A 13,567-nucleotide genomic window follows, 5' to 3' on the forward strand; every position below is an offset into this window, starting at 1 on the left:
TGTGATGCCAAAATCAACCTTTGTAACAAATTACAAAAACCTTTTGTGGCCCTGTGCCCTTTAAACAAATTGAGTTTTCGCCGTGCTTCTGAATGTGTGCGACCCACTCGTCACACTTTATTAAAAATGGATGCGATCCCGCACTGACTGGAGAGAAAATAAAAATTAAACTGTTTTTAGCAGGAGTAAATTAACTGATCCCGAACACCATCCGAGTGAAAATCTATATTTAATGGTATTTCCTGAATTCTGGTTTTCAGATTACCATCCAATCAAAACCTACCGGCTGTAGTGTTTTTATTAAGGACAGTGACACAGATGCTGTTGTTCCCAAACTTACTCGATATCAAACCTTCAATAACAATACAGAATTTTAAATACCGTAAAATAAAATACATTAAGAAGACAATCTTCCTCTGCGTCTTTGGTTAAAGTGCTCTTCGGTATTTCGGGATTCCCTTTTAATGATCTCTACTGGGCAAGGCACATTAAGGCACTGCAGCTCCTGACGTCTAGCGGGGGTCGACTCCTCTGACCTCATGTCATCGCAGAGTGTCCACCAGCTGCCTGTAGGTTTCCCTCTCATGTTCCGAGCTGTGATGTGCTTCCACGTACAGCTTCCCATTTCTCACCACTCTCTCTCTCAGCTCAGGATCTGACAACAGCCTCTGAGATTGATGCACAAATTCCTGGCAGGAATAAAAGCAAGACGAGTTGGTTTATTGCCAAATGCCACTTGAAGGTTGCCACTGAAGTTGCCTGAAGAAATGCTTTATTTAAAGCATAAAAGATAATCCGAGGCATGAGATAAAAGCTGGCCTTCTATTTACTAAATACTCAAAGTGTCTATACAGTTCATTCCCAAAGATATCTTTGAGAGAGATGTTTGTGCCTCCAATTCCTAAAGCGGCTATCCGGTAGACCTTTCATTCCATCCTAATAGCTGGAACCTCTGGTTCGAGACTGTTACAGATTCCCTGAATCACTGGGAGGGGAAGATGAGGATAAATTTAGAATACCGAGTAACGGTGCTCTCCCAGAACGCTGACTGCAATGTGGTATTTTCACAAAGCATCCCATTCACTGGGTCAACAGACTTAGAGAGGCTTTCATTTCCAACCAAACCAAAGAGGAAGTGCCTTAAAGTCTTCCGACAACATGGCAGCCAACATCAACTGCAGCGCCGAGCCAGTGGGCACACCAAGCCTCAGCCCCTGCCAGTCAGCAGGCCACTTCACTTTACTTCACTCCGCTGAAGTGATGTGATTATGTCTGGAGAGGCTCTTGGTGGGGAAACAGCTCTTGCGTATGCCCATACGAGAGCTATAAATCCTTAGCAAAAGGATTAAAGCTCAACTTATGAGCAGTCTGCTTATAATCACTTCACTCTTAGTGCAAATTATAGAGCCAGACATGGAAGGACATTTTTCTCTTTAAAGCTTTCAAGCATTTGTGTGTTTGTTTTGTTTGACACATTTCTTGATACCTTTTACCCCTTGCGTAATTACTTTGAGGGATTAAAGAAGCAGGAAATGTCAATCAAACGAGGGGGGGTTATAGCGTGCAAAAAATATTACAGTGTGACTGACTTCATGGAAGTTTTGGCTGATAGGACCAGCGCTTGCTGCCCATCAGGCCTGGCTGAGGTTGTACTTTATCCAGCCCAAGTCGCTGCAACCATTTGTGGAAGCTGCTTCTTGGCAGCTCAGCTAAGCACACGTGACCCCCCGTGGAGACAGCTCCTCTCTGCTGTTACTGCAGCATCGCACTTGTGCATGGTGTCTTAATAATACCGTGCTCCAGGCCTGTGAAACCCGGCCCTGTGCTATTCGCCTTGGCATCAAACCCCATTAAACATCAGGCTGAAGGGTTCTCATGGTAGCGCCCGTTTCCTAGTTTCCCTCTTGCTGCTACGTCTTGCATCACTACCTTCTAATGTGGTATCTTTGCAGCATCCCTGAAGGCTGCACTATCTGAATCTAATCTGTGCACCTGATGACATATCTTTTTCTTCGGTAATATTTTACCTGCTCAGATAGGATTTTAAAAGTATAAAGTTCCACAAAATGATGTAAACTTGAAGTTTCCCTGCATAAAACCGTGAGGCGCAGCAAATAAAGGTATAAATTTACAGGAGGGATGAGGCAGTTCTTTAATACTTATCAGCACTAAGTACTGTTCCAGTCAGTTGAGGTGACAGGAGTCGCAGGTGGCTACAGTGAAGTACATCCTTTCTGTGGTTCATCAACACAGTCTGTGTTCAAGCTTAACAGGGTTTAACACATGTGGTGATCTGGTCTGTGCTTGTCACTATGCATATACCTGAGGAGAGGAGTACAGCAGGCCAGTGAACCCATGCTGCACCACGGCTGCATTTCCTGGAATGTCCCTGGCCAAGACGGGTACCTCGAGATCCATGGCCTGCGGCGGCAGAGAGATTAGACACGTACGCATCAGAGCGAGTCTATTCATTATTAGGAAAAAGTCAGCGGGGCAATCGTGCAGCTCAGCTATTCTGCGCTTTAGTGGCTCAGTTCACTTGCAGAATTAACTGTGTGTATCAGCTAATACCTTCAGCAGGTTGTTGAAACATGCTAACATACTAATCAGACTTAAACCCTGCCGTGGATTGCCTTAATTGACTGTGTTTCAAAGAGATTATGCGGAATCGCAGGTTCTGCTCACTCAGGAATGGGACGGTTGGAGTGAAGCATTTAATTTGGGTAACTGTCCCTGAAATGCTGCGATAATTTTGCCACAGAGCAAGAAATGGAGATAAAGACCGTAGCAATCAGTCACATTTCAAGGACTCTGTACGGCGGATTCAAATAAATCAAAATGCCACGACCAACACACAACAGCAACGAAAACTGGATGATCCTATCCAATTACCCATAATACCCTGAAGATGTTTACCTCCAAGATGGCTGCTGACATGCCCTCTGAGATGGAGCTGTTGACCACAGCGAAGCACCTTTTCATGGCAGCGTGAAGCTCCTGTTGGCTTCTCTCCTGGGTCAAGAAGACCCCTGCTGTTCTGCAGAAGCAGTGGCAAAGCTCAGTTGTGTGATTCAGGGCTCAGGGATGCGTGAATGAGGCTGAGTAGCAATGACAAGCTCAGGGCAGGAAAGCGCTTGCACTACGGGTGACTTGAACGGGGCATTCAGGTGAAGTTCTAACCAGGGAGGGCAGCTTCCTGCCGCAAAGATCTGTGCCGTGGTGATGGCCCTCGGTGAAAAGCTGAAAGACCGGCTATGACTTGAGAGTGGAGGAAGAGATTAAAAAAAGATAGGATCCTGGCACTCCCTTCAGATTTGCATTCTGTTCGCATTACCCCAGATTAATGTAAGCTACATTTGCTCAGATATTCCCTTGTACTACATGGAATAAATAAAAAGACAAGCAGAAGACGGAAATTAGACTGCAAGGTCGCCTTTGTGAGCGCGTTGCTAAGAAAAGACAAGCGAAAGATCACCTCTTAACGAGAGCTTCCACCTCCAGCGTGAGCACAGGATCCATCTGAAAAAGGTGAAGATTCGAACATCAAGTGAGTGGTAACGGCTCTGTTTTCAATTCAAGGATGCCAGCGACGACTTAATCACAAGGATAAAATAAACAATGGCACAATTTCTATCATAAGTAAATCATTCTCTGAAAATCCTGTATTTTCAGAGATTGGGGTCAGGGTGGGGTGGGTGGCCAATCTGATTAATTGCAATGTGGGATTTGCGTGCATTAGCCTGCCCACAGAAAAGTCAAAGCATAGCAATTTAGGTCAAAGATGCGGCCAAGCAAGCTGCTACTTTTTCCCCTCTTTGCATTTAACAGCTCATCCTATATCGGATCTCCTTTAAAGCATGTGTGCGTTCAATTCAAAGGACAGGAACTGACAACATATCTGTATTCTGGTGTAATCTGGGATTTAGGAGGCATTGTACAACCAACAGGGGACAGATCATGATAAAGGCTGTATTAACAAACACAAATGATTTAAGCACAGATCCTGTACTGGACCAGGGTAAATCAACAGGAATTGAAATTGACCCGTGAGACCAGTGGGAAGGCAGATGCTACATCAGTGTTTTCTTCTATCAATCACAGCTCTTTCTGTTTGGAGATAATGTTTATGCTGTCTAATACTTTGTGACAAATGTAAAAAAATGCCTGCCAAAATCTGTGGTCCTGCTTTCGCTATTATTTTGGACTCATTTAAATAAACTAACAATATTTGTGCCGAACCAAAATTTTAATTTTAAAACGATAAAGAGGAAATCTTACTGTCGCACAAACAAATGTTTATTAGAATAATGGTACGTATTTTCATTTCTCAGACACGCTTCCACTGTGATTCAGGGGTGTCGAGATGAATCACGCGTCTTTGCTTCCACTGAACCATTTCATCAAACAACAAAGCGTAGCAGAGAAGGAAGCGGCGGCAAGACAGCGTCTAAGCCCCTGGCCATGTCTAATTGAGTTGTGCTGGAGCAAAACTAAAGCCGAACGTACCTTTCGCCTGACACTGCTGATGGAAGGAGAGAACAGACACTACAACGCTGTACACTGATGTCATATCAAACCGAGTCAGTGGGAAGGGAAGATGAAGACGAACGTGCAGACAAATCAGTGAGTGAAGAGCGGAAAAGGAAAAGAGCACCGAGGCTGCTGCAGCTGGATTTGACTTCTGTCTTGACGAAGAAGAAACTCTAGCATACAAATGCAATCAGTGGGAAAACACTTTTACAGTTAATGTATAAAGACTCCTTTGATCTGACTGTCTGGCCGAAAAGTTGATTTATGATTTATATATCATAACTCTTGGCAGGCTGTAAGAGATCAATTGCCTTTTACCAATTATTTGCCACACAGTCGAGGCAGCATATTTGCAGTTAATGTCTTTAGGAATGACGCAGGACAGAAGCATGATGGTGTGTGACAGGACTACTGACCGCATTGGCTGTAACTTACCAGCACATGTCCAGAACTCTGCCGATTGATATTACAATGAGGATGCAATATATATGTTAGTCAAAGGCAAATGCTAACCTGCAGAGGGTTATGCATCAGTATACTATATTTACACATCATAACTGCCTGCTGCTGCTGCTGACCTCTGACCTGCTTGCAGCCATTTCTTCACATTGCTAACCGCTAATTCCAGCTCAACAGCTAAATCAATATCTTAGCCACATTCAGTTGAGGCAGGTTTAATTCCTAGTGGAGGTTTTGTATTTCCAACAATATTATGTCACATTAAAATGTCAGACATGTGGAATAAACAGAAGCATCCTGAGGTACTGTGTAATGTCTGCGGACATACCTTGGGCCCGATAATGACCAATACATTCAGTGGATCCTCATGATGCCACCCTGTAAGGCATGAAAACCAATGAACAGTAGCTAGTTGTCGCCTAAGCTGTCGTCATAGTCTCATATGAAAATCCACCCATTAATTGTCCTCTCTAAGAAACGCCCTCTAATGCTGCATTGTTACAATATCGCTTTGCTAATAAAACCTTGAAGGCTTAGATAATGTTACTAATCACAAGCAATTTACAAAGCTGAATATAATAAACACTTGAAATATGCTGTCTAATTACCAATCATAAAACACATGACAGGGTCGGGATCAGCTCTCAGCAGAATCCCACTAAGGTCAACATTATTCACAGTGATGAGGACACTGTTGTTGCCTCTGTCACAGTCCATTACTGCTTTTGTAGAATAGGAGGGTGACAAGAAACACTGGCCTTGACTGTGTTTGTTCCATAAAGGCCTACCTGAAAAAGCCTCCACCAGATAGACAGGGTCCTTGACTCGCCTGAGGCCACAGACCAACAGGAAGACACGCGCCTCGTCCACGTGGTCGCCACGTACACCTGGAGAGAAGCCAAACGCAAAGACAGACAGTGACACGATATCAAAACGCCGCATAATGAACATCCCAAGTACATCGGCAGATAATGAAAGCAATACATCACCCAAGGTCACAAGGAAAATAAGACAGCAGTGACTAATGTGCTCGCACAATTCTCTGATCAGAGTTGTAACGCTCAGCAGGGACAACAGCCTGCTGGAAACATTGGAAGGTTTCAGCCTAATTAGTGAGTAATACTGCACCATAAGCACAGCGCCAGCGCGGTTGGGTGACGATTTGCTTACAGAACAGTCCTAGAGTCAAATTAACCAACCGGCGCCGCGCTAACAACATCAAACGCTGTTGAGAACCTTGCTTTAATCGAGAGGTAAGGCCTCTAAATCGGCTCTTTTCCCAGATCATCTAACTTTGAGGATCAATCCAGAGATTAGTGAGAAACTGGCCGACAGACAAGTGTGTTCAGCGCCAACGATTACTGTAGTGAGCCTGACCTTCTGAAGGGAGAGGAAACATGTCCTGGCACACCAATATGACGACAACACATCCACCCAACTGTCAGTTTAAGACCTCACGAATGCAGTTACATTACAATGTAACTGTGCGCCCTCCACTGTTATGAGTGGGCTGAGCAGATGTGCATCACTTATATATGACTCTACTGTGTAGCGAGTCCACCCACTATGTTTGCTTTAGTGCGTAGCATACTAACATTTGCTAATTAGCATTAAACATCACGTAAAGCTTTGCAGGTGTTTGCAGACTATGGTGACACTAAGTTAAGGGACGGGGTATAAATTATGACAATTTATCATATGATGCAAATGTCTGCAGCAAATTTCATCATCGACATCTGTCAAATGATTACACCTGTTAGAAAATGGACTGTTGTGCCTACAGTAGCCAATACCAACAAATCAACAGGGACAGATTACAGTAGAAATCTTGAAATAGCAACAAAAGACATGTTTTATTGGCACGATGCACCAATGTTGAACATGGTGAAGTACAGAAACAGCGCAGATTAAGAGGCATTTTGTCAGCTTTGCGACAAACAAAGAATGGAGCCGTTTGAAACATAATAGCGCAGGGAGAGAAGCAGCACGTGCTTAAAGCACAGTGACAGTTGAGTGAAATCCCCTGCTGCCAGATAAGTCCAGATCAGGAGGCCAAGGCAGCTCTTTTAATGCTATTAAAGAGCATCTTAAAATGACAGCATGGAGTCTAGCAAGCGACCCTGATCCTAGCAACCAAACCTTTACAGATACAAAAACAACAACAACAAAATGATTTAATAAATTCAAACACCAACTTTAGGATTTATTGAAGTTCCTCGTGCTGATTTTTAGGATAGGAGGGCAATTGAGCCAAGGTACATCTATGTCAGAAATAGAGGCAGCTTTAATCTTACTAAAGCTTAGACCTGTCAGAACAAACTAGAAATTCGAAGAAATAATAATAAAAAAAAAAAACATAATTCATATTTTCCCAGGGGAGAAAAACTAATTGTATAAGTCATCAGCTGTGCTGGCGGCAGTGCTCTCGTCTTCTCCCCCTGCAGTTCTGAGTTCCACGCACACTGCATTTGCTTCTGATTCCACAAGGGCATTCTGGACAATGCCATAATGCTTTAATCAGTATTTGGGTGGAAACAATGATATCTGCATGACAACGGGAGCGAATAGTGAATCTATATGTGAACTGCTCCTATTAATCTGTTGAGTGGCACCGTGTGAGACACACAGCAGAGTTTACAGTGTGCAGTCACAAAGTAACGCATGTGAGACTGTATTTTGGTTATGTGTGAATTTCTAAAAAAAGTTTGAGAGTTCCTTTTTAAATTACAGATGAACGGCTCGAAATGAAAGCAACCACACTTAAGGTCCACGTTTGCCGCAGGAACAGGAACCGTTTAAGGTCCTCGGTTCTTTTAAATGTGTCTCCACTAGAGAAACTAGGTTATAAACCTCTACCCCAGGTTCCTGAAAACTTCCTGGAAAAGAGAACAGCTAGAAATTTCCCACTGGAAACGAGCCTTCATGATACTGTAGGTACCCCCGTCCCACTTCCAACCTGCACATCCGTATGGGGAAATGAGCACTTTGCTGATTTCATTTCACATTTGCACGATTCAACGTTTGCTTACATGAAACCATAGCTGAGAACATGCACCAGAAGAAGGAAGCGTTCTCAGGCAGTGAACAATAACGTGAACAGGAGGTGAAGACCCCTTGTGACTGACAAACTTTTCATTAAACTATGGAAACAGTAGTCTGAAAACTCAAGTTTAACATCACTTCACATCAGATAATGCTGCCTGATCATTTCTATACTATAAGATGACGACAAGCGTTTACCGGTCGTCCATTTTTAATTATGACCCCTACGGCAAATTTACTGAAGGCAGCATCTGTAATTTATTCAGTATAGATGATCAACTACCTGTACATAGTAATGACAGAGCCCACAGTTTGTTTCCCTCCACTGCTGCATATCCTCCTCTCATACATCTCACAAAGCAAACCGCATGGATGACAAACAACATACTGTAAGCAGACATCCTGACAGCGTTTGCAACCCAGTGGTGAAGTAAGTGCCGTTGACCCAAAGGACACACAGACCCATCAGTGTGGTTATTTGACTCCACTTGGGTCGGAGGGTTGCTTTGCTTTTATATTCAACAGTGGAGATGGTTTTTGCAGTGTCACTGCAGGACAGGGGCATGGAATGTATCCACTATAGTCCAAACTCTCAAATGTGCAACTAGCCTTTGTACAAAATTTTCAAGATTTTATTATTTGGTTGTTTATTCATTTATGTCACAGCAGACAGAGGCATTAAGACGCAAATCAATATGCACAAGGAATTAGGAGGAGACAACACACATGGGATAGTGCCCCCTGCTGTGGGAAGACAAAAGGAGGATGAGAGCTGGTGGGAGAGAGCACAGGTTGCTGCAGGAGTCACTTCATTTGAAATAGACTAAACAAGTGAAGCTGCTGAGACTTATTAATAATAAAGGAGACAAAGCAGGACAACAAGATTTAAAAGGATTCCTTTTAGATGGAAAAACCAAGACCACCCGGTGGCACCTGAACCACAACACTTTCACTCGTCCTTATTTTAAAAAAGGCAAGTATAAAGGCAGAATGTGTCTTGTCAAAAGCAGTGTGGTATTAACATTGTAGGAAGGAAACCCACAAAGGGGAAGTTTTTCTTACTCGTGCATGTAACCCACATTCAGGAATAATGACTCAGACAAATTAACAGCCGCTGAAACTGGAACATCTCTAAAAACAACTATGAGTCAGATTAAAGTGCCTTTATCACATCTGAGGACAAGCACAATAGAAGTGAGTCCTACTTCAAGTATAACACATGGAGAATGGCTGCAGACAATTAGTATTACTTGCACTGGTTGCGAGGGACTGTGACGAATGGCCCTGGACCAGAGGGCTATTAATCAAGTGTTCCTGTGTAGTCAACGAAGCTCTCTATGAGCACTAATGTACCTGGGATGGACATTATCTTGCAATGTTCATTTCAAGTCCATGTTGTGGAAAGGATAAGCTCAGTGGCTGCATATTGGAAGACTGCAGGAGAGAAGTGAGTCCTGCACCTCACCGACACATCCAACACAGCACACAGCAAATATTTGTCTACTTGGTGCTTTCCAGTTCGGAGGGGTGTCTTAGCCTAAGTATGTTTCCACTCTCTGCTCCCAGTGGTGATTCCACTGCACTGCACCATGCAGGTAAGGAGAGCATGACAGTGTCTGGACTATGTCAGGAGCTATGAGTATGCCAGGTGTAGATGATGCTCATAATACAAACAGTTCATGCTAATATTTTATTAAGCACCTCCACTTCAGCTCCATTCAGCTCCATCAAAATAGAATGTAAGAGGAAATGAAATAAAAGCAAATGAAGTAATATAGATAAACTAACAATACCTGAGCTCCTCAAGAATTCAGTCCAGCAGAAATTTTTAGTCACTTCCGTCTTGATACCTAAAACAAACCCAGACCAACAAGAGGCACCGTGCATTAATAAAGACTGTACTATACATCACTGCTGAGATTCACATAATAAAACATAATCTAGGTATATAAATATATTCATAAGTTTTTTTTATTTTAGCTGTGAAACACAGTAATAGTAATAACAATAAAACAAAACTTTATTTAAAGACATTGCATAGTCCACATTAGGGACTTTGGTGTTATTAGTCTAGTAGTAATTCTGAGTCCATGCTCATCCATGCAGACAGGCTCAGAGCTTTCCTCTTATCTATGAAGTATTTGCCAAAAGAAGCTACTGGTGGGAAGCAACACGGAAGAGTGATCTATGCTGGCGTATTTGGCACCGTGGCCAATGGCAAGAGCAAAAACAACGCAGGACTGCAGAGCTCACGATAATAGAGGAAAAAACGTCAAAGTTGATTAATGTAACACTTCAATAGCGAGTCAGGGATGCACATCATTAGGCAAATATATTCATCCTGCATAGCTTACCTTGAGGCTGGACAAAGATTTTATTTCTCTGTGGCAGCTTTAGAGAAAGAACATTGAACAATTCTGGTCAAAACAAGCACTGGTGCACAAATGTTTTGAATCAAAATCAGTCATTTCTGGTAGCGTTTGTTTAACTACATTCGATTATCACCATCCTCTTTTTATGTCAGGCAACAGCAAATATCCAATTAGGGCTCTTTGTGCTCCAAACACATTTAAATGAAATCCTAACTTTAAAATTGAGTCAGGAAAATAGCTGCTAAGATAATAGGCTGCTACAAAACAAATCAGAGGGGGGAGAGATGAAAATTGACTGGGTGTTATCAGACTGAATCCATCCCTTATGTGTGCTTTCTGTCACAATAAAAGTGTGGCGATGCGCTCTTAGCGCCTGTTCCTGTCTGCCTGCTGTCAGCGCTAAATGACGGAGAAAAAACATGCCACTTGACTCAATCTGATCTGGAGCCTACGGGTGGAATCTAATCTAAAAATAAAATATGGAATCACTGTTTGATTAAATATTGTGTTAGTATAGTAGGAGTCCCTCTGTTGTGTGTGGTGGAATCGTCAGGCTCTTGTGGAAAACTTATATGCGTATGCGTGTGCCATATGTGAAACAGACTTGCAAGTACAAACATTGCTGCTTATTTTGTATGAAATAAAGTGGTTGGTTTAATGAAGTAAGAAATAGAATAATCATACCAAAAATAACTCAGCCTCTTCTTTGAGTTTGTTGGTAAATGCAACGGCAAACCTGCAATCCCCCAGAAAAAGAAACACTTGTTAAAGTCATTACAGTTAAAAAGATGTTTGCTTTTCTTTCTTTGCCAACGGTAAGTTTCAGTCTTTTACATGCAGTGACAACTTTGACAACAACAGAGGAAGAAATCAGTGGTAACAAGAGCAAAACACAAACGTCTCAAGGCTGAGAGTGAAGACTGCTTGAGGTTTGACGGCAGAGGATTTAAGGATGTACACGCAAACAACTACAAAGCAGAAAAAGAAGGGAATGCGGTCAGACGACAGTGTGGAGATGTTAATTTGCACATACTGTATGTGACTGAGGTATTAAACTGGCACGTGGGCTCACAACGTAGACCGTACTTTATGATCAGGTTAGGGGAGGTGTGTGCCTCGTGGGAGTATTACCCAGCTTTTATCTTTGTATTGCATCAAGTGTCTGATATCATTATATCATATTATGATATCATAAATACAATTGGCAGTCTAATGTCAGAGCACAAGAAAAAGTATTATTTAACCTGTGTGTACTGTACATGTCTACGTCACATGGCTACACAGGTTGTACTTGTTAAGTCTCATTTCTCATATTTACTGTATGCAACCAACATAGTTTTGTACACTAAGTTTTAATTTTGTTAATTCCAGCTATTCTTTTCCTTCTAAACTTTGATCTAAGCGTGTGTTAGTACATTCAGGAGACAAACTAAAATAAAATCACTTGGCGTTAAAGGTAGTTTTTGATTCAGTTTGAACATGTCCTGCCTGCACCTTAGGATGACGAAGTCTGCATCAAACCTCTACAAAGAGAAGCAGGTAAAAGATGGTGCGATACATTAAAAGCATACTTAGTACTGAAAATCATTAAGTGTATATCATGGGGATACTAAGATGACTCTAGTGACACCTTTATTAAATATCCAAATAACAATACTTTTCCCAACAACTTTTATTAAAATCTGAAACTGTTGATCAGAGATTATCGCAGAATGTGTTTTACTGTATAGAAAAAAAAACAGATGCTGTATAGAAAAAAAAACTAATTTAACTAATCAAATATTCAGTTTATACAATTTCTTTCTAACTATGAAAAGTCAAAAATATAATGTTTCGAATTTTCCCCAAAAACATTAACAAGGGCATACAACAATGTAATGTGTGGAAAGAAAAATGAAAAATGATGCACCTAACTTTTTTTAATTGACTAGGTTAGAATGGTCATTTGTAAGAACGTCACCTGGCTTTCAGTAGCACCTGCTGCATAACCACGCGCTTTTTCTCAACTTTCACATCTTCATTTATGTCTGTTCCTCCAAAGATGACACCAAATGGCACCGGGATATCTGTTTTAAAGGTTGAACATAAAACAGAAAGATTCCAAGCCTTCAGGGACGAGTAGCTGTACTCCTGTACTTTTAATACCGTGCAACTACTGTACAAATATTTTTACCAAGTAGATGTCTGCCTGCTTTGAACAGATGAATAGCCAGCGCTCCATCAAACGCAGGCTTTTGGGATATTAGGTTTGTCACCTCAGCAGGAGACTGGAATTCTGCAGCATCTCTGAGTTCACAAGTGTGTCCTGCTGATTCAATGTGGACCCTGTAATAACAGAATCTTTCACTGTAACGACACGTGTGCCGTATAGCGGCTAAAACTGGTTTAATATCCCGAAGAACGTTGCAAGAGAACAGTCTGGAACGATTAGTTACGGAGAAGACAGTGTTTCAATGAATCAGTCATGAAAAGCCTTTTGTGTGTTTAATCACCAGTGCACTGACTGCGGGGTTTCAGCTTTCACTACTTTCAGCATCGCAGCAACTATTTTACAGCTGACCGACTAGAATCACTGTACAGTATAATACAGTGGTATTTTAACAGCAGCAGCTTTAGCATCAGATAACCCTGGTTAACGTTTAACGATACAGCCACTGGCTAATGCAAACAGGATACACCGCTACCGTGGTGTAGCGAGGTTAATTACCTTATTCTCTCAGCTGTAGTGTGGTTCCCCGTTTTTGGGGCGAGAGGGGCAAGAAAGAGTAATCTCATATCTCCACCAGAGCCAAGCCTCCCACCTTAAACTAATTCAGGAAGCAGAGCCTTTACTGTGTGTCCTGTTTTTGTCGGCACATTTCCTGAACACATGCTAACTCTCGCGGAGAGCAAGGCTAGCAAGCGGCTACGCTGCAGCTAGCTCGCAGCCGGGCAGCGAGACACGCTCGTACTGTTTACAAGTCCGTCTCCTTTGCGATCCCCTGGAAACACGTGACAGGAGCGTAGCGCGCGAGCGCAGCTGATCGGCTTCTGTAAAATGGTTCCAGACCATTTCTACAAACCGAGTCAAAAAGCACAAACCCGGCCTGCGCCCCCACCTCTCCATATTTGTCATATCTAGAACTGGACTTAAAAAAATATTTGAAACCGCGATACAACTTCCT

At 42.3% G+C, this 13,567-nt stretch overlaps 1 protein-coding gene across 5 annotated transcripts; it reads right to left on the minus strand.

The window, feature by feature from the left end:
* Positions 1–329: 329 nt before the first annotated feature.
* glt1d1 (glycosyltransferase 1 domain containing 1) lies at positions 330–13,521 on the minus strand. Of its 5 annotated transcripts, none has more exons than XM_029160725.3 (13): positions 13,111–13,521; positions 12,577–12,728; positions 12,364–12,469; positions 11,088–11,139; positions 10,386–10,422; positions 9,825–9,881; positions 5,778–5,876; positions 5,318–5,367; positions 4,966–4,983; positions 3,476–3,519; positions 2,917–3,032; positions 2,323–2,421; positions 330–689 (listed from the first exon to the last, which is right to left on the minus strand). In XM_029160725.3, exons 1-13 carry the CDS (start codon positions 13,176–13,178, stop codon positions 649–651), a joined length of 939 nt encoding a protein of 312 aa, XP_029016558.1. In that variant the 5' UTR covers positions 13,179–13,521; the 3' UTR covers positions 330–648. The 5 variants fall into 5 exon arrangements, with proteins under 5 accessions (XP_029016558.1, XP_029016556.1, XP_029016559.1 ...); XM_029160723.3 differs by having other exon boundaries at positions 2,917–3,037; XM_029160726.3 differs by lacking the exon at positions 4,966–4,983.
* Between the last annotated feature and the right edge of the window lie 46 nt (positions 13,522–13,567).

Source organism: Betta splendens, chromosome 9, assembly GCF_900634795.4.
Source record: "Betta splendens chromosome 9, fBetSpl5.4, whole genome shotgun sequence".
Lineage (NCBI taxonomy): Eukaryota > Metazoa > Chordata > Actinopteri > Anabantiformes > Osphronemidae > Betta > Betta splendens.

Bases quoted from the DNA above. Each gene is read 5' to 3' on its own strand.
- glt1d1 (XM_029160723.3), bottom strand. From the start codon at position 13,178: ATGAGATTACTCTTTCTTGCCCCTCTCGCCCCAAAAACGGGGAACCAC. The intron at 9,882-10,385 runs GTAAGCTATGCA...GGTTTGTTTTAG, and splicing joins AATCTTTGTCCAGCCTCAAG to GTATCAAGACGGAAGTGACT. The intron at 2,422-2,916 runs GTAAACATCTTC...CTGCCGCCGCAG, and splicing joins TGTCAGCAGCCATCTTGGAG to GCCATGGATCTCGAGGTACC.